A 24,154-nucleotide genomic window follows, 5' to 3' on the forward strand; every position below is an offset into this window, starting at 1 on the left:
TGTGTGTATATCTGTGTCTGTGTGTGTGTGTCTGTGTGTGTGTGTGTGTCTGTGTGTGTGTGTGTCTTTGTGTGTGTGTATATCTGTGTCTGTGTGTCTGTGTGTGTGTGTCTTTGTGTGTGTCTGTGTGTGTGTGTCTGTGTCTTTCTGTCTGTGTGTATCAATTGTCTCCAAAGTAAACCATTGCCAAATATATATATATACATATATTTACATATACATATATATTGTGGAGGAGCCTTCCTGGGGGGGGAACAAAAAAAGGTGCAGGTGTACCTGTTCAGATTCAGAGTGTGGTTAACAAGGAGTCAGTGGCCACAGAGAGAGAGGAGAGACACAGACACAGTGGGAATAATCTGCATCTGGCCATTCATTTCAGAAAATGTGCCTGGAGGTGTTTTACCAGAAGTTCTTGCTGCTTGTCTGTCGACGAGGATCCAATCTTCTGATACAGCTCCATCAGCTCTCCGAGCATTCCTTCTCCCAAGACGGGCAGCTGCACGGCGATAGCTGCGAGGCAATGGCACATGGGTATCCTGGCAGCATCCTGCGCGGTGTGTAGCTGAGACAGTAACGACTCTACCACTGACTGGCTCAGGTGGGAGCGACAACGCACCAGCTTCACCATACAAGTGAACGCTGTCTGTGTAAGAGAACAAAAATCAGAAAAATGGGCACAACGTACGCGGACGCCAGATCAAACCAGCTCATCTTCACTGCGTGATTGTGGTAGCTCTAATTTATTTATTTTTGCGCAGTTCTGCGCAGGATGTAGTCTATTAACTATCTGCACTAGCCCGACTCTTATTTCCCAAGGGCTTTCAATTCAGGTACACCTAAGGTGCATCACCAGGACAGTTTAAATGGTTTGTTCAAATGCTGTGGTCATTTATGCCAGCAAGATCTCTCTCACACATACTCAAACGCGTGCGCACTATGCCTCGCCCCAGGATGCTTCATTACAAAACTGTTCATTCGAAATGCTGTTCTTACAAGAGAAAATGCAAGGAATTGAAATGAAACTGATTTTTTTGTCTGTCAAACTGAAAGCAGCAGTTAACTTGCTGGGGGCAAAGCAGCGATATGGACTGAGGCAGGAGCACCTGCCCGCCCCTCTCCAGGGGCACTTTGCTTGCACGGAAGTGAATTTTAATCCTTACCTTTAAAACATTCTGTGCTTCTTTACTACTATCCTGGCTGCAAAGAACCAGAATAGACTCCAATGCACAAACTGCATCTTGTTCCAAAGCTGAGAGATCTGCATCGAAAAAAATCAAATAATTACCAGTGACAAATATCTGTCCATTAGATAAAACTTCTGCGGTGGGTTTTCTCCAGTCAGCGATGAGGGGAAGCAGTGTTATCTCCAAAGAGATGACCAGGGTTTATGCTCAAAGGTAGCAGTCAAAAAGTATTGGATAGGCCTTGTGTACAGGGCTTTTATAGCAAAACACACCGGCTTTTTGCTGATACCTATATATGAAATGGATTTCATATCATTAGGACACATTGCAGCTTTTAATTTAATATTGGCTTTGTCTTTCTGTGAAAAATCTAGACACCATACTCAACAGAAATTAACCTTACCAAGCAATGAGGAAAGCAAACACACAGCTTTGCAACAAACATCATTAATCAGTGTCTCAGCAAAAGCAGCTTATAGAAAGATGGAATGACAAGCATTGAAATTACGGCAAAGATGGTGATTAATTCTAACCCTCCAGGTTGAGTATTTATGTTATTCGATAAATTATTCTGTTTATTAAGGTGAGGGATGTCATCGCTGCAGAAATACACCAATTTTCCATTTTGAGACCTTGGAATTTTAGGTCAGGCCCTACCACATGCAAAATGAAACTATCTCATTACGATGAGTCATCTCCAGGAAAGCAAAACAAATTGCACCAGTGGGAATATTCCACTTCCCACACCAGCTATCTTTGTGTCCTGATTGAGTGATGACTGTTTTGTTTGGTGACAATTTGGTGCTGTGAGCCCATACCCACCGATAAACAGACTTTGATTGCTCCAAAATAATTTCACATGAGGCAAAGGAGAAAGTTAGCATTCATCCCATCAATCCCCATTTATACCAGAGTACGGGATATTGGCAAACATTATTTACCTGTGGGAATTAAGTTAGCTTTCTGCACTGGAAACAGTCATCAGAAATAAGCAAAGCAGAGAGAAAAGTAGATTTGAATCATTTTTGATGGGACTAGTTTATATTTTAATTCTGTGAACCATTGACGTGAGTTAAATAATGCATTTTAAAAAGTAGGTCAGTGAAGAAACTGGAGAACGCGTTCTTATTGATTAAGCACACATCGATAAGAAAACACTGATTTATAATTATTCCAACATTTTAGAGTGTCAATGAGTCACAGACACATGGCTTATAATTATTGAGGCAGGTGGTGGATATGTCTGCATCTACCAACGTTGTGTATCAAACTCCCTCAATAGTACTTTTTAATCATAAGCCTATAAAGGGGGACAATATTTCCTTTTTAAAGGAGTGCTTTATTAGCTTTGAGAAAATGCATAACATTTATATAGTCTACGGCTGGCTTGGGAAAGCATTTGCAACGGATCCGTACAAACACAAACCCCGACATTTGTTTTCTTCAACATTACCTTTCTCCAAACAGGAAGCTACGACATTTGTTAAAACCGTGACCCCATGGGCTGCAATAGCACCATTACTATGGTAACAGCACTCTTGTGCGAGCTTCATCAGATCAGTAGGTTGCACTGGAGCTGCAGCACTTCCTATTAAAATACAGAGAAACACAGGCATCAGCAGCAGTCAGTCACAGCGAGTGCAGATTAGGCTGTCAAATCAGGAGGCGTGTACACCAAAGAGGATCATAAGCAGTCAGAGATCATTGAGTTTAATTTCAGAATCGTTCTCCGCCCTCCTCGCCCATAAACAGATTTGTTCTACTGCTATTTGATGTGCATTTTATAAATGAAGTGGATTATCCAACCACAATGATGCTTTATCAGCAGGCAGCAGGGCTCCCACGAGGAAATCGCTCAAAGTGGGTGCTTTGCCCTGAAGCTGCCATTTACCAAAAGCTCTAAGCAGACGACGGCCACTGCATACAACCCTTTCTGAGATGCGCACAAGTAATTCAAAGTGGGTTGGCAGATGAGAGCAGGACTGAGCACCTACCTTTTTTTTAAAAAAAGACTGTCTGTTTCAAATGTTGCCTTTGCTAAAATGTTTTACAAAATGAATCGGTACAAACAAACTAGGTCAAAACAGTGCAAAGATTTGGGTTCAAAAATATTTTTCCATTAGATACATTTGTTACGCGAAGAAAACCAGACTTTGATGCCCATGTGTTTTGAAATCTTTAGTGCTACAACAGAGAAACATCAATGCTACAATTAGGCAACGCAGCATCAAAGACTCTGGTCTTACAAGAGTATAAGAGTTTGATATCCCAACACTACTCAACATGAACTCTGTGGCCAATATCCATTAGTCTTACCTTGTGAATTATAGTAGTACTGTTTTATAGCGATGGTACCCGATAGTGTGGATAGGACAGAGAGTGTCCCCAATTTCAGGCCGTCATAGGGGGTTTGAAGGGCACATTCACACAATGCCTACGGAGGGACAAAATGGCAGGTTAGTATTACGGGTAATATCATCAGCGAGTTAATAGAAAAATGCTTGCTCAAAACATGATCTGTCCCCTCAACGGAACTAATTTTTAAAACACAGCCCTATAAACGCAGTTCCAGCAATATCATCAAACACACACCTTAATGGCAACCAGAAACATGGCAAGGAGGAAAAACAAACTGGATATCTTGTCAGTTTAATAAACCAAGACAGTATTTGGGGGAGGGGAAGGTATATTTACATATATTATATATGTAAAATATATATATATATAAAAACAAATATTATCAAATAATACTATTACCAAAATTAAAGCTTCGTTAATACAAATATACTTATCAAACACAATCTCTAAGAATTCTTTTTAAAGCTTATTTTCTTACCCCATCATAACAGAACGTGTTTTGAACTAAAGGTCAGTGGGTAAGCGACCAAGAGAGGTGATATTTAGGTTCAGTAATATTAACGCTGATTTTTGTTTAACTTGTTCCTTATAAGACCATTCCTCAGAAATGATCTGCAGGTACCTGAATGTTTTCTCGGGTCCACATATGTGGCGTTTTATTAGCCAACAACTTCAGATCCTCAAGGGCGAGCCTCTTCACAGCTTTTCTTGGATCTTCTTTCAAATACTGCAGCAAAAGCTGAATCTGCTCAACACACAGGTAGAATATTAGAATGCAAAATGCCTTCAAAAAAGGCTGTACGTTGTACTTAATATGAATGTTCAGGTATGTGGACTAGGCTTTAGTCCCTTCACAAATGATTATAATAATAAACCTTGCATTTGATATAGCGCCTTATTAGGTCTTTGAGACGTCTCAAAGCAAAGTGAATTGTCTGTATATTTTGTGGGCGAAATGCTTCAGCCAATTTTGCACAGCAGCGTCCCCACAAACAGCCGTGGATTGAGTGACCAAATTATATATATATATATATATGAAGGGATTATTACCCCCAGAAATGTAATCTGCCAATCGACTAATAAGAACCAGACCTACTTGCTTTGGGATATCAATCAGTGAAGATGCAGCTAGCTGTGTGAAGGTGTGCAGGGTGACTATCGCCATCTTGGTGGAAGGGTAAGATGTCACCAGCTGCTGGAGGAGGAGCCGGGTAGTGGAGGCGAGGGTGGCGTTGTGGTGCATGTGCTGCAGGATGGGAATCAGCTGTAACTTCAGATCTACCGGTGTGGCCAGACCTGGAGAGCAGAGTTTCAAAATAATTAACATTGGCCCTCGCAAGACTAGGGATTCCAATTCCTGTGGGCTGATTCGCCTTGCGCATTATCGGCTGTTTATCAAAACAAATATAACACTTAAATCACAAATACACACTTACATAGAGCCTTTCACGTCGGAAGAATGACCCAAGGCGCTTGGCAATTATACCAGGAGCAGCTTTGTTACTCAAATATTAATATTAACCCGCTGAGTGACCCTGACAGAAATCGTGCTCTAAGACAATTAGGTCTGTAGCATTCCAAGCTTTAATAGACCTGAAGTTTTTTTCCTTCGCGTTTTCACTGAAAGACTATAATTTCAGAATATTGTGGATTAAACCCTCACTGGCTTCACGACAATTCAAAATACCAGATCGAGAGCAGTTCTAGGTCTACCTGTAGGAAAATTCAATCAAGGAATCTCAGCGTAAATTGAAAACAGGATATTTTATTCTCTCAGAATTTCAGGTTTCTTGTAAGTAACAAACATGTAAGTGATGCATTATTTATACTAAAAGTTGATTTTAGAACAACACACTTACCTTCAATCATCTCAGCAATTTTGTTACAAATTCCTGCAGCAAAATCTCTGGGCGGAGAAGAGAAATAAGCAAGCTATAAGTACAAACACATACTTTACAATTCAAAAAGATGATTCAAGAAGAAAATGATCTTCAGATTCTTAGCGATTGTTACTGGAGCATTTAGTTTACCCATTTTCTTGCATTATTCAATGTAAAATTCTATAGCAAATACCTTAGAATCAAATTCACCATTCAGGAAAAAAGCCAATGAATTTACACATTCAGTTACTCTGCTGAATAGATTTCCAATAAAATATTTATTCAGACACAAATGAATACGTATTCAATCAGCTGGAATAACTAACTTGCAGCTCACGTAATTATGTTCAGGCAGGTTCTTGATAGCAGATGTTAATAAAGGTTTGGCAGTACTTACTTGGACTGTGCGGAGAAATGGGCAGCAGCAAAAATAGCAGCTTCTACCTCAATATTATCATGGGAATCTAAACTCTGGCGAATGCTATGATGTGCATTCTTCCTGTCGGGGATAATTGAAGCCATACTTCCCAGCATTCTGAAAAAGAACAGAATCCAGTGATCAGTATTTACTCAAATCATTTTCACAATAATTAGCAACAACTAACAGCCACCTTGCTTTGCACTGATTAACAAAGCAGTTATATAACCAGAAAGTTCAGAACAAGTAATAAAACAGTTTATTTGGCTTTATTAAAACTGTTATCTGGCCCAGAAATTAGATTTCAGTGGGACAATTCACAAAAATAACAAATTGCATTTATATAGCGCCTTTCACGTAAGGAAGGTGATGATAAATGAAGAAACAACATAAAGAGAAAAGTAGAATGTTTGGCTAATTAATCGCTTACTCTACATTGTATTACTTCGAAATAGAAGCAGAAATATAATGCTTATAATTGTGCACAACTTGCATTAAAAAATATGAAAGTATATGGAAACACTTAAGTGAAATAAAAACCAAAACACTGGACAATGGTTCAATTCAAAATATTTTATTTCACACAACAACTTTGCGACAAATGTTTTATTTAAGCCATTTACCTGCATTTCAAAACAAATAGTAATTCTGGCTGCAAATGCAAAGCATCCTTCGGTGATTGTAAAGACCCTCCTCGAGGATTTGACTTACCGCAGAGTGATGGCTCTGGCCACTGGGTCGTTGCTGTGAATCACCGAGAAGATCCGTTTCACAAACTCGTCGACATTCAAAATTTTCTCCAAATGTTTTTCACTCTGCTGAGTCACTTTCAGCACGCACAACCGTAGGAAATTATTTCTGAAAGACACCAGTGAAGTTCATAAAAGCCACAGCAGGATTTTTTTTTCCCCGATCCTTTCTGCGCTTCCAATTAATGGGTTCCAGATAAAATACCCTGCGAGGAGCTAGATCCCGTCTGTTCTTGTGCACAGACAGTAAATGCGCTGTGTCCTGCTGTGAGACGCGCATTTACATCTCATAGCAGGAAGTAGACTGCGAAACAAACACTGATTTTGAATTTTTTTTTGAAAAAAGTGTTTCTCTTTAGCGACTGTAAGTCTTACCCAACTCGGAAGATATCCGCAAGTTTGAGAAAAGCCGAGTTGATAAGGATTGGGAATGGGTACTTTTGGAACAGCCTCGGGAAACGAACAACTGCTTCGCACTGCTCGCCGAGTTTGCCTGACCTTAATCCTATGGAGAAAGGCAGACAACAAACACAACGCTTACATTTTGTTTAGTTAACATTTAAATCAGTAAATTGGCTGCTGCGTCTACTTACAAAAGTAGTCAAACTTGATAGCATTTACCTCTGAAGGGCTATGAGATAGTTCAACATTATAAGAAACAACACCAGATGCAAGGAATATTATCGCTCTGTTATAGCGTGTTTGACACCACACCACTGCAACTACAGCGGTGATTAACCACCAAACGTAGAGCTGAATTTGGGAGAGCTCAGACAATTGAAATGGCCCCACGGGTAGTGCTGGTCTACTCCAACTCCCACTCCTTCCAAATAATAGTCACTACGTCTCACAGTGAATCTTGTGAAGCGCTTGTGAGACATCTTCCTGACTTGGATGGCAAGTCCAAACATTACTGTCAGTTATTCTTATTGTTTCAAAAGTTATTGATATTAAAGATACAAAGTTCTCGGGAACTTTGAAATGATTACCTCATTGCTGCACTTGTTTGTTTACTGTAAAATCGTGTGAAACATTTTGAGATGTTTGACAATATGCGAAGGCAACATACGAAAATGTAAATATTATTTATTATTATCAAACCCTTACAGGTTGGAGGGAGGGATGACTCAAAGCGCTTCACAGTGCACTTACTGTACGTAGTAATGACTGTGTTTTGTAGGTGAATACAACAGCAACGTGCGCACAGCAATGATTCACAAACAGCCACCAAGTGAACGACTAATTTTTATTTGAGGAATTGTTGGACCAGGACACTGGAAGAAACTCCTCCTCCTCTTTTTGAACCGTGGCGTGGGATCGTTTATGTCCAAAACGCTTTGGCCGCAAAATACACAATCAGTCCACTTGATTGTGAAGTGCTTTGAGACGTCCCAACAATGTGATAAGGCGCTATATCAAACGCAAACATTGTTATTATTATTATTAATAATACTATTATCTGAACAGGCAGCCGGGGCCTTGGTTGGGCATCTCATTTGAATGAAGGCACCTCCGATAATACAGCGCAATCCCAGCGGCTGTACTGGAGCGTCAGTTGAGACGGCGAGTCCCAAGTCCCGACGTGGGGCTCGAACCCACAATCTTCTGCCTCACAGACAATAGTATTGAGTTGCCCCCACACAGAGCCGCCACCCCCACCCCCCCCACACACACACACACACACACACACAGAAACAGCAACAACTTGGATTTATATAACACCCTTCACGCCGGACAGCATCTACACACACGCACACACACAGGCCAGGACCCCCCCCCCACAGAGCCCCCCCCACCCACAGAGCCCCCCCCCACCCACAGAGCCCCCCCCACCCACACACAGAGCCCCCCCCCACCCACAGAGCCCCCCCCACACAGAGCCCCCCCCCCCCACACAGAGCCCCCCCCACCCACAGAGCCCCCCCACCACACACAACCCCCCCCACCCACACACAGACCCCCCCCCACCCACACACACACACAGAGCCCCCCCACCCACACACAGAGCCCCCCCCACTCCTGTCCCTGTAACACCGCCCGCGCGGCCCCCCCACAGCTCTCTAACCTTTGTCCAGCTCCATCAGAGCGGAATTGGCGTCCATCTCCTGCTCCCCGTAACCGCCTTCGGCCAGGAACGGCCGCGCCGCGGACAGGGCCATGGCCGCCGCCAGAGGCCCCCCCCCGAGGCCCCGACCCGCCGCTTCTCCCCGACCCTACCTCTGCCGAACCCCCCCCGACCCCACAGGGTGTAAACCCCTCCACTAACTCTTCCCCCTATCGCTCACCCACAACCCGAGGGAGAGAGGAAGGGGGGAGCGGTGTAATTCACACCCCCCGAGAAAAAAACACCTGCACTCGGGCGCTCAGGGCCCAACCGGAAGTGGGTGGGCGTCGTCGTCGTGGCAACGGCGGCGGCGTGTGGTGGTGGGGGGGGAGGAGGGGGCGGAGACCGGAAGCGGAAGCGTGGCCGGCGGGTGGCGGGTGGCGGCGGCCGGTGGGCCAATCAGAGCGCGTGACGCGCTTTTGGCGGGGAATTGGTTTGGCGCGCTCCCGCTCCCGCCACACACACACACACACAGTGCCCTGAGGGTCGGGGTCTGGAGAGGGGGAAAAAAAGGCGGAGAAGATGCTGTTCCGCTCTGTGCTCCGCAGGAGGGTCCGCGGCTCAGCGCGGGGTGAGGGCCGCGTGTGTGTGTGTGTGCCCCCCCCCAGGGCTGGTGTGTGTGCCCCCCCCCCCAGGGCTGGTGTGTGTGCCCCCCCCCCAGGGCTGGTGTGTGTGTGTGTGCCCCCCCCAGGGCTGGTGTGTGTGTGTGTGCCCCCCCGGGCTGGTGTGTGTGCCCCCCCCCCCCCCCCAGGGCTGGTGTGTGTGTGTGTGCCCCCCCCAGGGCTGGTTGTGTGTGTGGTGTTGGTGTGTGTGCCCCCCCCCAGGGCTGGTGTGTGTGTGTGTGTGCCCCCCCCCAGGGCTGGTGTGTGTGTGTGTGTGCCCCCCCAGGGCTGGTGTGTGTGTGTGTGCCCCCCCAGGGCTGGTGTGTGTGTGTGTGTGCCCCCCCCCAGGGCTGGTGTGTGTGTGTGTGTGCCCCCCCCCAGGGCTGGTGTGTGTGTGTGTGCCCCCCCCCAGGGCTGGTGTGTGTGTGCCCCCCCCCCAGGGCTGGTGTGTGTGTGTGCCCCCCCCCAGGGCTGGTGTGTGTGTGCCCCCCCCCAGGGCTGGTGGTGTGTGTGTGTGCCCCCCCCCCAGGGCTGGTGTGTGTGTGTGTCCCCCCCCCAGGGCTGGTGTGTGTGTGTGCCCCCCCCCAGGGCTGGTGTGTGTGTGTGCCCCCCCCAGGGCTGGTGTGTGTGTGTGTGCCCCCCCCCAGGGCTGGTGTGTGTGTGCCCCCCCCAGGGCTGGTGTGTGTGTGCCCCCCCCCAGGGCTGGTGTGGTGTGTGCCCCCCCCCCAGGGCTGGTGTGGTGTGTGTGGCCCCCCCCCAGGGCTGGTGTGTGTGGCCCCCCCCAGGGCTGTGTGTGTGTGCCCCCCCCAGGGCTGGTGTGTGTGTGTGTGCCCCCCCCAGGGCTGGTGTGTGTGTGTGTGCCCCCCCCCAGGGCTGGTGTGTGTGTGTGTGCCCCCCCCCCAGGCTGGTGTGTGTGTGTGTGCCCCCCCAGGGCTGGTGTGTGTGTGTGCCCCCCCAGGGCTGGTGTGTGTGTGTGCCCCCCCCCCCAGGGCTGGTGTGTGTGTGTGTGCCCCCCCCCCCAGGGCTGGTGTGTGTGTGTGTGCCCCCCCCCCCAGGGCTGGTGTGTGTGTGCCCCCCCCCAGGGCTGGTGTGTGTGTGTGCCCCCCCCAGGGCTGGTGTGTGTGTGTGCCCCCCCCCAGGGCTGGTGTGTGTGTGTGTGTGCCCCCCCCAGGGCTGGTGTGTGTGTGTGTGCCCCCCCCAGGGCTGGTGTGTGTGCCCCCCCCAGGGCTGGTGTGTGTGTGTGTGGCCCCCCCCCAGGGCTGGTGTGTGTGTGTGTGTGTGCCCCCCCAGGGCTGGTGTGTGTGTGTGCCCCCCCCAGGGTGGTGTGGTGTGTGTGCCCCCCAGGGCTGGTGTGTGTGTGTGTGCCCCCCCCAGGGCTGGTGTGTGTGTGTGTGCCCCCCCCCCAGGGCTGGTGTGTGTGCCCCCCCCCCCCAGGGCTGGTGTGTGTGTGTGCCCCCCCCCCAGGGCTGGTGTGTGTGTGTGTGCCCCCCCCCCAGGGCTGGTGTGTGTGTGTGCCCCCCCCCCCAGGGCTGGTGTGTGTGTGTGTGCCCCCCCCCCAGGGCTGGTGTGTGTGTGTGTGCCCCCCCCAGGGCTGGTGTGTGTATGTTTAACACAAACGTTGTTGATAAACTTTATTATGTGCTTAGGTGCAAAGCCGTGTATATGCTCAGTGCGGGGGGTGGTGGTGGTGGTGGTGGGGGGGGGGTGGGGGGTGGTGGGTGGGTGGGGGGTGACTAAGTGGACGTGGAAAAAAGCTTCGGTGTAAATTCCCAACTGGACGAGGAAACGTGTCATTGTAAAAAAGGCTTTGCTTTCTTTTCTGGTCAATGGGGACGAGGGGAGAGCCAGGACTTCCCATTGCAAATCCTGCCCTGTGCTGTGCACAAACCTGGGTTTAAAACCCAATCCCAATTTGTGTTTTTTTTTAAGAAAATACTACAGATTTTTATTTACTCTTTACGTCTCCAGCATAAGCCAAACGAGTAGGTTTTTATTTTTGTTTTCAAATCGATGTTGGGTCCTCTCACCCCTTCCCCCATTTGGTGACCACACGGTCTGTTCGGGTTATTTCTACTGCAGCTTTTCTCTCCCAATCTGCGCCGATCTAATCTTTTTTTTAAAAAAAAAAGACCCAAAATAACACACGTTAGTTATTAAATAAGGTCAGTGTGGTGGGAGTGAGTGGATTTTTTCCCCCCAACTGGAAAGCAATAGTTTGTGTTATTCCTACAACAGTCAGATCAATGGTCATGGCTGAAAATGAGCCTTTACACGTTTATAATTAGTGTTTTTTCCCCCCCCCCTCATGTCAGCCTTTTTATCCTGTTCAAAGGAGTTTTTTTTTGTCCCTTTCTATAGCTCCACACAGTACTCCTTGTAACCAGATGAAATCATTATGATTGCTCCTTATGCGCCAATGGCTTAATCGTTTGATGATTTGCGACGTCGTGAAATTAGGGTTAAAAGTGCAATAATCTGCAGTGAAATCTCTTCGGGTACCGGTGTTGTGTAGGAATGTAGCCTCCGTGTCTCGCTCCGACCTTGTGGGATGTTTTGTGCGGTCCTTTGTCATAGCCCTGCTCCCAAATGGGCACTCAGTCAAGTCACGTTATTCGCTGGTGTGTGTGTTTTTTTTTCCCATTTGCGTCTCTTCAGCGTTAGTGTAACTTGAGCCTTCTCTCACCAGAGCCTCACAGCTACCCTTTGGAGAGTTTGCTGCTGCACTACCGGTGTATTCGACAAGACGAGCACACTTCGAGTGGTGACTTGGGTGAGCCGGTACCTCCTTTCGGCTGCTTGTGGTCTACAGGTAAATCCACCTGCCTTCTATCCCCTCACCCTGACCATTTCCCCCCAATGCTCGGGTCCTGACCCAACTGTGCAGCGCCTTGGGACGTCCTCCTGACGTGAAAGGCGCTTTATAAATGGAATCTTCTTGTTGTTGTATCTAGTGCGACCGCTGCACGGAATACACAGAAGCCACAAAAGGTTCTTGCCAAGTGCTTTTCGTTTTTTTTCCCCCCCCGGTGTACGATTGTAGGAATCGTTGCATTTCTTTCCCGGTGTAAAACCTGATGGCTTTCCTCGGCGTCGCTTCGAAGCGCTTCGCGGGGGATTTTACCGTGGAGTGTGGTGACCCCCGTATTTTGCAGGCTAATGGCCGTGCATCCTGGACGCAACCGTGGGGTCCTGAAACGTTCGATCCATGAATTTTCAGCCGCCCGCATGCTGTGTAGTGACTCCTGCCTCTCCTCGAGCTCAGAGACCCTGAGCTCAAGCTCGAGCAGCCGGAAGCACCTCCTACACACGTGTCCGTCCAGGGCACACAAAAGATATTCCCAGTCCTGTTTTATTATTATTATTATTTTAATGTGACTTATATTTGTAATTATGCGCCTCTTTCCTTCTCTGCACTGAATTCCTTAACGGAATTCTCACTCGGCCCCACTTCACTCAGCTTCCCTCCTCGCGCTGCTGGGCTCTCTGCTCACGTGAGGCTCTGGCAAGTCTTCTCCTTTATATAGGACTCAAAACAAAAGCACCCAGTTTCCACTGGTCAGCAGATTGTTTAAGCCCCAACACCTGACCTATGATTAACTGCTGATTGACTTGTTTGCCTGCGTACACGCGTCCAAGGTTGCCTCTACCTCAAGGTAGATTTCCCACTGTTGGCCAGGACACAGGGAAAATGCGTTGCCGCTTTGAAAGTGGGCCCTTCAGCACCGGGATAACCAGACAAGACTTCGATAGTGTGGCTTTCACATTTAAAGGACGACTCCTCTCGTTTCTGCCCTGGGGTGTAAGGCATGATTATGGGGTTCCAATGCCGGTTTGTGGCTGGAACTCTTAACCTTCTGACCCAGAGGCTGTCAAACTGAGTTATTTGAGTACGAGGTTGAGTACTTTGGCCGGTCTCTCGCTGGCTCTCTTGATTTTAAAGATTGGAAAACCTAACGTGTATTTGGGCATAATGACTGATTTGTCAAGTTCACTTCTCAGCAAACGGCTTCCATCGAGTTCTTGCCGTGGTGAACGAAGAAGGGGTGGTCAAGCTCTACGAAACGGAGAGCCGCAACAGGGAGAACCCAACCTTGCGAGGTGAGTATTTTCTTTACGTGCAAAAGTAGCTCGTGGGCGCCCTCGTCGTGATATTCAAATGCGCCAATGAGCGAAAATGGTTCGTTTCTTTTTAAGGAAAGCAATGCAGGTTCTTTGGATCAGTGAATACGCAGCTCATCTCACTGGTACAGGCGATTGGCTGCAGCCCCGAATTCTACCCAAAAGTGCCCATTTTCTGACCTGCTCCATGCAATGTTATCAACCAATGTATTCCACCTGTCTTTTAAAGCTGGAAATCCTGCTTATTCACTTCCAAATGGGAAGGGGTTTAATGGATCTATCTGCTCTGTTTTGACTTCCGCTGCCCAAAGTACCAAAGGTTCAGCCTGAGGCCTGTTACAATAATAATAATCATCATCCTTGCATTTGATACAGCGCCTGATCACGTCTTTGAGACGTCTCAAAGCGCTTCACAGGATAAACTATAAAGTGAATTGACTGTGTATTCTGTGGGCGAAACGCAGCAACCAATTGCGCACAGCAGCGTCCCACAAACGATCGTGGATTGAGTGACCAAGTTATTTTTTTTGGAAGGTATTATTACCCTCGGAAAACAACCTGTCAATCGACTAATGACTGGGTTCCTACTTGATAAACAGAGGCGTGTGGAGTAAGGTGGCGGCCGGTGACTTATGTTCTTTAAAATGGATTATTTCTCTTTCTCAGAGTGGTCGGCCCACAACAATGCAGTGTTCGATGTCGCTTGGGTTCCCGGAGAGCCGAAACTTGTAAGTCACCTTCGCGGGGAGGGGGGTGGGGGGGTCGACAAAGAAGGAGCGAAGTTTGCAACTTACTGCAGCTGTTTGTGACGGGTGAATCCCACGTGACGGGCGCTATATAACTGTAAGTTGTTGTTGTTGACTGCAGGGTCGCTAACTATCAGGCTCTTTGCGTTCTTTCCCAGGTCACAGCATCGGGTGATCAGACGGCAAAACTCTGGGATGTGACCGGGAGTGAACTCCTTGGTACCTTTAAGGGACACCAATGCAGCCTCAAGTCTGTGTCGTTTGGGGATTGGGAGAAAGGTAAGAAGTCGGTTGCGTCTGTTCTTTCTTCTTACATTTGTAAAGCTTTTCTTACAATGACTAATTGTATCCCTCTTCTTCCACCCACCCACCCCCTTACAGCTGTGTTCTGCACTGGTGGGAGAGATGGCAACATAATGGTTTGGGATACTCGCTGCAATAAGAAAGGTATGGCTTCCCCAGATATAATAATAATAATCCTTGCATTTGATATAGCGCTTTTCACGTCTTCTCGACGTCTCAAAGCGCTTCACAGAACACACTGTAAAGTGAATTGACTGTATGTTTGTGGGCGAACGCGGCAGCCAATTGCCCACAGCAATGTCCCGCAAACAGTCGTAGATTGAAAATGACCAATTTATTATTGTTTTTGGTTTTGGAGGATTATTATTAGGCTCTGTGTGGAGTAAGGAAACTTGCCCAAGGTTTCGCTCTCTGCCTGGAATTGAACTCAGGTCTCGCACTTGCAAAGCGAGTGCTCTAACTCCTGAGCTACAGGACTCCACATAGTTACGTGAACCATTTGTAAAGGCCTATACTGCAGTCCCAATGGGGGGGGGAGGGGTGGGGGTTGGTGAAAAGCACCATTGAAAGATAATCTGATAAGATAATGCTCAGTAAAAGCATTGGCCATCGATCTGGGCCGTGGAGTAGGTAGTGACCTGAGTGCAAAACAAATTTGTTATAATACTCTCTGGTCTTGACACCAGAGCCCTGTCTGTGTAAGTTGCGAAGACGTTACTTCTATAAAGGATTGAACTGCAGTGAACCAGCATTGTATACGCTCCTAGCCGGATCAATGTGGGTGGGGGGAGAGAGAGAGAGAGAGATCTGGCTAAGTGTCATTACATTGCAGATACCTGTATTCACCGGCTCTTTCCAGCGCCGGCTTTTCTTCAGCGCTGAAAATTCCGGTAGCGGTGTTGCAGTTGTTTGAACCCTTTCAAGCAGGAGATCAAGTGAATCTTCTGCTCACGGGATTCGAAACGAGTCATTGATGTGCCCGACTGCTGACGGCAAACAAGCAAAGCAGGGTGATTTTTTAAAAAAAAAATGATTTGGGGCCGAGGGTAGCGATGTGAGAATTCTGGATCACATATCTACTTGCCTTTAAATCATCGTAAAAGCCCATTTGTTTGAAGGCATTGGTCAAAGTCCTTACATTTCCCTACTCGCCCCCCACCCTCCTTCATGTTGCCCTTTGATCAGGGATCCATCCCCATCATGAAACATTTTGCTCCATTCATCTCGAGTTCAAGCGCTCGTTGCGTTTTCAATGTCTGGAAGTTTCTCTGTCTGTCGAGACTCGTGTGTTTGAATACAGAAGATATTCTAGTCGTTGACGGGCTTGTTTTTGTTTGTTGTCCCGTGTAGATGGCTTTTATAGACAGGTGAAGCAGATAACCGGGGCTCACAATGCTCTGGCCAAGCAAACGTCTCCGAAGCAGAAGAAGAAACGACAAACTGCCCGGGGTCTTGCTCCTTCAGTGGTATGTCCTATTCTCCCAGAGACCCCATGTCCCGCTTTGCATCATTAACCCCTCTCCCCTCCCTCCCTCCCTCCCCCCCCCCTTCCTCCCGTGAAGTTTGTCTGACCACGTCAGCACTGGTCATGCGCTAAAGTCACTTTTTGTTCTGTCCACAGGATTTCCAGCAGAGTGTGACTGTCGTGCTTTTTCAAGATGAGAACACTCTGATCTCCGCCGGGGCTGTGGATGGGTAGGTGTAGCTCGCAGTCGATGTGTTTTACCATTGGTGGCCTGTGTGTGCCACGGTTTCACAGTTTGCTTGAAAAAAAACAAATAAATAAACAAATAAATAAATAAAGCCGAGACGTTCTTCTGGTAAATAGTGGCTTGGAAATCTCTCAGTCAGTTGTTACATAAAGAAAAACAAATAGAGATGGAGCTAAGAGGTATTGATTTCCTTTTAGTGACCTGGGAATTGATTCTGAGCCAAATGCTAGCAAGTGGCAGGTGTCAAGACAAAGGGATGGCATTATTACTTCTTTCAGCTCCTTGGGACGTCCTCTCCACGTGAAAGGCGCTATACAAATCCAATTTGTTGTTGGCGTTGTTTTCCACAGGGAGGAAATTCTGCCCCAGAAGCCAATCGCCTTACGATTCCGTTAAAGCCTGAGGTTTGGCTCTCCTGTGCGCTTGTGTTTCTTGCTCAAAAACATTTCCTCTCTGTCCTCTAGTGTTATCAAGGTCTGGGACCTGAGAAAGCATTACAGCGTTCATCACCAGGAGCCAATGCCAGTCCGGTCCTTCTCTTACCCGGGAAGCAGCACGCGGAAGTTAGGTATGTACATGATGTGTGTGCTTTGAGTGTTCACGTATTCCTTGATTATAAGGAAGCCGGTTGTTAGTCGATTGGGGGTTTGCTTTTCCGGGGGTAATAACTCCTTCGGAATAAAATAAATTCCCTGCCGTGTGCAATTGGCTGCCACGTTTCGCTCACAAAATAGACAGTCAGTTCACTTTACAGTATATTCTGTGAAGCGCTTTGAGATGTCTCGAAGACTGATCAGGCGCTATATCAAATGCAAAGGTTGTATTATTATACAGTTCAGCTTTACAAGAAAGAGCTTGCATTTTTATAGCTCCCCCACACACGTAATGTTGAAACAATCGAAATGCTTTGCAGTAAATACTGTCTCGTGTGGTCGCTGTTCTGTAGGTAAACGTGGGCCATTTTTCACAACCGGTTAGTTGTGAAATGCGTTGGGACGAGCTGAAACTTTTCCCCCAATTTTCTGTCTTTCAGGGTACTCCAACCTCATCCTGGACTCGACGGGCTCCAACCTTTTTGCCAACTGCACGGACGATAACATTTACATGTTCAATCTGACTGGACTGCGAAATGCTCCAGGTAAACTGTCTGCAGACTCGGGGGCTCAGTTTGGTGTGATCTAGAATAGGTCTGTGATTTTAATCCGCTTCCCCACTGTGCCCTAGAGGGAGTTCACACGATGACCTGGCTTAGGGTTTGCTCCTGGAGGTACTTCTCAAGTAGCTCGTGGTTGGATCCTGCGTCTTGCCCTTGGTCAAGGCTTTGGGAACGTGTGTGAGGGAGTGATCGATGCAGAGGGTGAATTGATGGGGGAACAAGAATGAGCGACAAAGCAATTTTACCGGAGCGGCCTGTTCTGTGCGCACATTTTCACGCTGACGTTACTCGTGAGATCTAAAAAGTAGAGACTCTTGAGATGTTGCTGCAGCAGCAAAAAAAAAACACACACAAACAAACCAAACCTGTGCCCCCGTCCTGATGCCATTCACAAAACCGATCTGCTTGTGTCTCACACAGTGGCGACATTCAGTGGTCATCAGAACTCCACCTTCTATGTCAAGTCCAGTCTTAGTCCAGATGGTCAGTTCCTCCTCAGCGGCTCCAGTGACAATAACGCCTACATCTGGAAGGTGAGTGTTTGCCGCTGCAGATAGAACTGGGCTGTTGGGAGTTACATTTGTATCGCGCCCTTCACGTCGGGAGGACGACCCAAGGCGTTGGATGGTCAGTGATTTTGACCCGAGCGTGGGGGGTTGGATGGGGGGGGGGGCAGGAGGTGACCAAAGGCACGGTCGAAGAGAAGGGTCTTGAGACGGCCCTTGAAGGAGACGAGGGAGGGAGCGAGGCGAAGGGACTGTGGGATGAAGTTCCAAAGGGTGGGGACGCAGAGGCTGAAGGTTGGTATGGCTCATAGATGTTTCAAAATGCTTCGCGGAATCCGCTGCAAAGTTAAACGACTGTATAATTTGCGGGTGAAACTCGGCGTGCAGCCCGCACTACACTGGTCGACCCACCGTTTTGCCTCCTGAAAGCTTTGCCTTGATTTTTTTTTTTTTACGGTCCCGTTTATTCCCAGCGATTCTCTTGTTTCAGGTCAGCAATCCGCGCCAACCTCCGACGGTGCTCCAGGGGCACTCACAAGAGGTGACCTCCGTGACCTGGTGTCCTTCCGACTTCACAAAGGTCAGTGTCCGTGGCCTGTGTCGAGGTCCAGACTGCGGGGACAGAGAGGACTGGTTTCTGTTGCGTGTTGAACAACTCCGCTGTTTCGGGCTGACGGCGCCCGCTGCGGAAGGGACAGGCTGGTTATTCGGTTTCAGTGTGATCGACCCGAAAGCAGTCTGTGGGATCCGCTGAATCAAGAGGTGGGATTGGGTGGGTTTGACCGTGCCTGTGCCGGAAGGATAAACGGAAGGCTTCCCGGTCACCGGATCGCCGCGACCTCACTTCCGGGCTCGTTGCACGTCTGTAAAGCAGGAAGTGAGGTGGTCAGCAATCTGTCGGCTATGCATGGGGTCTTAAGATACAGATATATAAGCAATTTTGTGTTGCAGTGAAGCACGTTATAACCGGGGGTGGGGTGGGGGGCGGTTACACTGCACCTCTTTGCGGTTGTTTCTCTTTCTCTCCGGCAAAGCGAAGATTGGCATATCTGAGAGCAGCGAATCGCTTCTTGTGAAAGTCCCCTCCAGAGCACGATTGGAGCGCGAGACGGTAAATTCAGCGGCAATCGTAACTTGCCGGCAACGAGGGGAGTGATTGAGTTGGGGGCAGTTCACTGTTCACCCATTAGAGGGTGTTCAGGAGGAACACCTGGAGGTGTACAGTCAGGATCGGAAAGTGACTCGTTTCATTTGCTTGTGAGCAACCCATCATTCATTCATTGTCCCCTTCTGACATGAAGCTCTTTACACGCACCAGTGAAGTAACCTCCTCTAAGTAAACTTGAACCGTGCCCGGAGAAGGTGGGGGGTGGGAGGCGGGGATTCTGTTCTGCACTTGATACGATCGTCTTTCTGGGAGAGTAATTGTGGCTGTGTGATTGTTCTGGGGGGTTGTGAGCAATTACCTTCTTTTCTTTCTTTGCTGAGCAATGAAGTGGATGTTCGAGAGAAAAGATTTCGACGACAACCACTTGCATTTTGCAAAGCGTTCTGGAACAACGAGCTCTGCTTGTAATAAACGTACCCGGTCGGACACGTCGGACTTGTAAATGAATTTAGATTTCTTCCCAAAGAGCACATACCCAACAACCCACCCTCTTTTCTTCCCGTGCTGCCCCCCCACCCCCACCACCACCCCCCCATCCACTCATGTGTCTCACCACTCAGCCCCAGACCCACGGCCTCACCTGGATTTTGCCTTCCTGCCCCGACTGTAGATCGCCACTTGCTCCGATGATAACACTGTTCGAATCTGGCGTCTCGATCGAGGGACGGACGGTTTGGAAGTGGCCTCGCGCGGCTGGGATCTGGTGGGCTCTGCAAGTCGAAAGAAGCAGCTGGAGAAAGGTGAAGTGGGGCAGTGGGTGGGGGGGGGGGGGGCTCTGGTCAGAGCGTCCGCAGTTTGTAGATGTAAATCTGTTTCATATTTTTTTAACAAGAAGAGAATCTTTGCCTCCGATAACAGCGCCTTTCAAGTCAGGAGGTCAAGTCGTCTCAAAAGGCCGAGGCCGTGTTCGCTGAGTCTTGTAGGGGGGGGACCGGTGAAGCCGGTTTCGCCCGCGCCGATTGTAAGGCACAGCGCGTCAGTTATAGGGTTGGCGAGTCAGCTCCTTGACGTACGCCAATAATCCTTGCGTTTCCTTGTTTGTTTCCGAGCAGAAGCTGCGGAGGGACCCGTTCACCGAACCCCTCCCAGGGCACCCAAGACGCCGTCCCCCTCCCTGTCGTCCCCCAGGCCGGCGGCGTGCGTCCCCAGCCACGGCGGAGATCTGCCCCTGGCGTCCAACACTTCAGCCTCCGCCTCTCCGGCTCGCTTCGCCGGGGATTGCGTGTCCCCTCGCTCCGGCCCGGCCTTCTCGCAGCCCGCCCCGTCCATCAAGACGTGGGTGATTCAGAGACCCCGGGCCCGCAGCCCTCCCCCCGGGCCACTTGGTCCCCACTCCGCCAGGACGGTGCTGGGCCCGGTTGGGCAGAGCCGGGCGAGGAGTGGCGCGGCCGACCCCATCCCCGACAGGAAGGCTAAGAGGAGGCTGGAGGCCGGCGGGGGGGACTCGGCTGCGGATCGCGGAGCGGGAGAAGCTGGGCCCGTTCTCAAGCGGTCCAAGCCGGAGGCTCGTGGGAGGAGCTCTCACTCCGAGGGCGAGGGGGAGGCGGGGTCGAGGCGTCCCGTGCCCTCCGGCGACGGAGGCTGCTCCCCTTCCACTGACCCAGGTCCGGGATCCCCCCTCCTGTCCTCCTCCGCCACCAAGCTCCAGCAGCACAAGCCCGGGCCCGAGTCGCCGGACAAAGAGAACAGCTGGCCCCACAAGTCCAACTGGCTGGCGGCCCTGGGGGAGAAGCAGAGGGTGGACGTGGGCAACCGGGCCGGGAGGTTGTCCAGCAGCCCCCCCGCCTCGCAGAGCCCGCCCGGGAGGAGACAGGAGGAGAGGAGTGCCGGGGGCTCACCGGTAAGTTACCGGCAGGGATCGTCGTGCTGTTTCGCTCCGGGGCTGGCGGTAATGAGTGGGTTTTCGAGATTCGGAGTGGGTTTTTTTTTTGGCGTCGCTGGAGGAATGACGATTGGGATGTTAATGGATTTTGCCGGGGAGAGGGAGAGGTGTTAGCTGTGCGTTCGGTCTGCCTCCAGCACCAGGCTTGTGCTCGTGAGCACAACTCGTGGCCTCTTGTTTCGAGTGTAATATTGCCGCGTGCTGCCCACAGAACACGATACATATCCTTAACCCTATTGTTTTTTTGGGGGGAGGGCAGGGGTGGGTGTTTGCAGACAGACACCCATCGCTATACTTCAGGGTATCCGAGCCAAAGTGACTGTTCCTTGCGTGGTCGCTCATAGGAACCCTCGAGCTTGATCCGCCATTCACGGCTGATCTGTACCTCGGCTCCAGTTACCCGCCCTTGATACCCTGACCCAACAAACATCTCGCCACCTCGGCCTTGAAAAGTTGAATGGATCCAGAAATCGCAGGCCTTTGGGGGAGGAGAGGGTTCCAGATTTCCACGACCCTTTGGAAAATTCCTGTGAGGTCTTTGAGCAATTGGCACATATCGCAGGCTGGTCGGGCTTCACCGTGGGCTATTTCCAGTTTAGCCTCTTCAGCTTTATATATAAAAAAATCCCTCATCCAGGGGAAGAAGCAGCAACTATCTCCGCTGGTTCCCACACACACTTGACCTCCCCTCCGTGTCAGCTCTTGGCTCTGGTTCACATTTGCCGTTTGAAAATATCAACAGACGTGAACCTCCATAGTTAAGAAAGAGGTTGATCGCGCTGTTTCTATTTGGAAATGTCCTCTCTGTCCACGTGGGGAGCGAGTAAGACACAGTAGTGACAGGAATAGAGATTGGGAACCGGCATTTATATTGGTGTAAGTGACGCTATCTGAATGCATGTTGTTGTTGTTGTGAAGTCCCTGGTAACTGAGGAGAGTTCTGCATCTCTGCACCCAGAGCCGCGCTTGCTTTCAGGTTCTTATTATTAGCACACGGGGGAAAAAAAAAAAAGTCTTGCAGGTCAGACGCGGTGCCTGGTTTTTAACCTGCGAGACTTGTTGGTTCTTACAATAAGTTGGTGCAGAATTCTGGCAAATACGTGAACTTCCGCCTCTTATTTGGGAGCCAGTTAGGGTCACTGGTGGCAGGGGCTCGTGCCGCTCGCTCCCTGTTAACCCTGCGCGTGAACCGATACTGGTCCGCGCTGGACAAGCGTCAGGAAAGCGCGCCCTGCGTTGCTCTCGATGGCAAGCTGGGCAGTTTCAGCTGATTGAACTCCCGCGGTACACCCCCCCACCACCACCCAATGCATGCTCTGGGGTCCCCGAGCGTTGGCTCTTGGGGGGGCCCCCCCCCCCACCTAATATTCTCAGCACATTCTGTTCAAGGCGGGGCAGTGTAGGTGGCGTACACAGGTGGAACTCTGGTGTGGGGGAGAGAGAAAAAAAACCAAGCAACTAAATCCTGGTGGTGCTGTTTTTAGTGCGTTGTGTCTGTTCCCAAGTCAGCATATTTGCGGGTGCAGCAAGGAGTCCACTTTCATGTTGCACTTTTTTCTTTTAAAATAAAAAAAAGCCAATTCCCTTTCTGTGGTCTTACAGCCGTCGATGCGCAAGATCTCCTCGTACTTTCAGAGGAAGTTGAACGACGAGCGAGCGGCGTAACTGACGTCAACGCAGAGATCGTTCTCCCACGTCGCCGCTGTGAGCCCTTTGCTCTGTTGTGTGCCCGCATTCGTTGCTGCACAGAAATCAAGCGGGTCTTGTCTTCGCTGTCGGTCTCTGATGATGACGTTGGCTCCAGTGAAACCTGATGAACTGGTTTTTTTTTCTTTTTTTAAAAAAAATAGGGCTCATTTTGAACTTCTTTAAAATATTATTCAATGCTTCCTTCGTCCTCCGCACCTGCCTCTGAGCCTCCTATTCCAATTTCAGCCGACTGTTCAAAAGCTGGGCCTGAGCTGTGCTGGTTGATCCAAGTACGAGGTGGGGGAGGAAGCCAAGGAGGAGGCAAAGCCTTTCTGCGCATCGAAAAATATTACACAAGAACAACTACTCGAAACCGACTGCTAGAGCAATGGGAGTGAAGGAGGAACGAGTCCTGAGGATGAAATGTTTATGATGCAGTAACCAAAGGCTTTGAGTGCTCAAGCCCCAGTTCTTTTCGACGTACAGCAGTTTGCTTCTGAACGTCTGAACATAAAGAAGATCCTACATTGAAACCTCAGACCACATCCATGTATAAACTGTAAATAGACGCTCCACTAATGGACTTTTAAGCTGCTTTCGTCTGTCGTAGTATAAAAAAGTTCGACTTTTTAACCACGCGTTGAACCAGTCAGCTTTGTTTTTTTTCCGTCTCCAAATTTCCGCAGCTTAGGACTAATTTATTTCGCATCTCAACTTGAACTTCGAAGAAAAAAAAAACACACACACACAAACTTAAAAAGACTCCCTGTCGTCACAGGGACGGGTGCGAAGATCCAATTTCCTGTTTACATAACTGGGGTTTAATTTGCGGTATTTCTCAACTGGATTTCTTAATGAGGAATCCGTGATGCAAATGGAACTCCTGGTAAGCGAGGCGCGTCCCCTGCCATCTACTTCCCGAAACAACACGATTCCCGCGGGTCGACGGAAATTGAACGGGATTCCTCAGTAGGAACCACTGCAGATTAAACCCCGAGAATTCATTCCAGAATGACTGATTGGCCACGGCAGGGGGTTGGTAAACGTAGATCAGGTTCCAGTCGCCCTAATGATTCCAGCAGTCGCCGAATTAACACGAGAGCAAAGCCACCGAATTATTGTAGCTGTCGCTTGTTATTGTCTCGACATAAAGTGAATGTTGTGGTAACTCGCTCAGCTGTCAGGATGTTCGGGTACATTAATGGCGTTATGTAATTTGGATTCGGCGAAGAAGTGGGACTGAGCCAGGCATCGGGATCAGATCGCAGGGGCCTTTCTCTGTTCGGAGTGAGATTTGCCATCTCGTTGTGACCTCTGAGATAATTGGGGAGGTGGGGGTGGGTGGTGGGCGAGAGGGTGTTTGGCTGGAAAGAGTGCAGTCTTCGTCCTCTTCGCTAGGACAAACCTTGACGTGCGAACATTTAGTTGCACGGGTTACACTACGCAATAATGCTTCCTTCATTTTTAAAAATATCCCCCCCGCCCGCCCGCCCTCTTAAAAAAATATATAAATTCTGTCATTGTGTCGCTTAACGCTGGCGTGTTTTATCGCGCATTATTATAAAGAACACTTAAAAA

The 24,154-nt window shown here is 49.1% G+C and overlaps 2 protein-coding genes across 2 annotated transcripts in view; one reads left to right on the forward strand and one right to left on the reverse strand.

The window, feature by feature from the left end:
• Nucleotides 1-8,776, reverse strand: part of ints7 (integrator complex subunit 7) — a 13,742-nt gene extending 4,966 nt beyond the window's left edge. Inside the window, exons 1-11 of the mRNA XM_042333177.1 lie at nt 8,655-8,776; nt 6,965-7,094; nt 6,552-6,698; nt 5,820-5,957; nt 5,402-5,448; nt 4,639-4,838; nt 4,165-4,287; nt 3,501-3,618; nt 2,638-2,772; nt 1,161-1,258; nt 404-643 (exon numbers count right to left, since the gene is read on the reverse strand). Coding sequence (XP_042189111.1) covers nt 404-643; nt 1,161-1,258; nt 2,638-2,772; nt 3,501-3,618; nt 4,165-4,287; nt 4,639-4,838; nt 5,402-5,448; nt 5,820-5,957; nt 6,552-6,698; nt 6,965-7,094; nt 8,655-8,748 — 1,470 coding nt within the window. The 5' untranslated portion in view covers nt 8,749-8,776. The remainder of the gene's footprint in view (nt 1-403; nt 644-1,160; nt 1,259-2,637; nt 2,773-3,500; nt 3,619-4,164; nt 4,288-4,638; nt 4,839-5,401; nt 5,449-5,819; nt 5,958-6,551; nt 6,699-6,964; nt 7,095-8,654) is intronic.
• A 394-nt stretch (nt 8,777-9,170) lies between these two features.
• Nucleotides 9,171-24,062, forward strand: dtl (denticleless E3 ubiquitin protein ligase homolog (Drosophila)). The gene is made up of 15 exons (XM_042333702.1): nt 9,171-9,264; nt 11,982-12,104; nt 13,295-13,393; nt 14,081-14,142; nt 14,319-14,439; nt 14,542-14,607; nt 15,814-15,929; nt 16,085-16,158; nt 16,640-16,743; nt 17,209-17,313; nt 17,752-17,864; nt 18,328-18,417; nt 19,616-19,745; nt 20,058-20,845; nt 22,490-24,062. Exons 1-15 carry the CDS (start codon nt 9,216-9,218, stop codon nt 22,550-22,552), a joined length of 2,103 nt encoding a protein of 700 aa, XP_042189636.1. The 5' UTR covers nt 9,171-9,215; the 3' UTR covers nt 22,553-24,062.
• The last annotated feature ends 92 nt before the right edge of the window (nt 24,063-24,154 follow it).

Source organism: Callorhinchus milii, unplaced genomic scaffold, assembly GCF_018977255.1.
Source record: "Callorhinchus milii isolate IMCB2004 unplaced genomic scaffold, IMCB_Cmil_1.0 Scaffold3, whole genome shotgun sequence".
NCBI classification, from domain to species: domain Eukaryota; kingdom Metazoa; phylum Chordata; class Chondrichthyes; order Chimaeriformes; family Callorhinchidae; genus Callorhinchus; species Callorhinchus milii.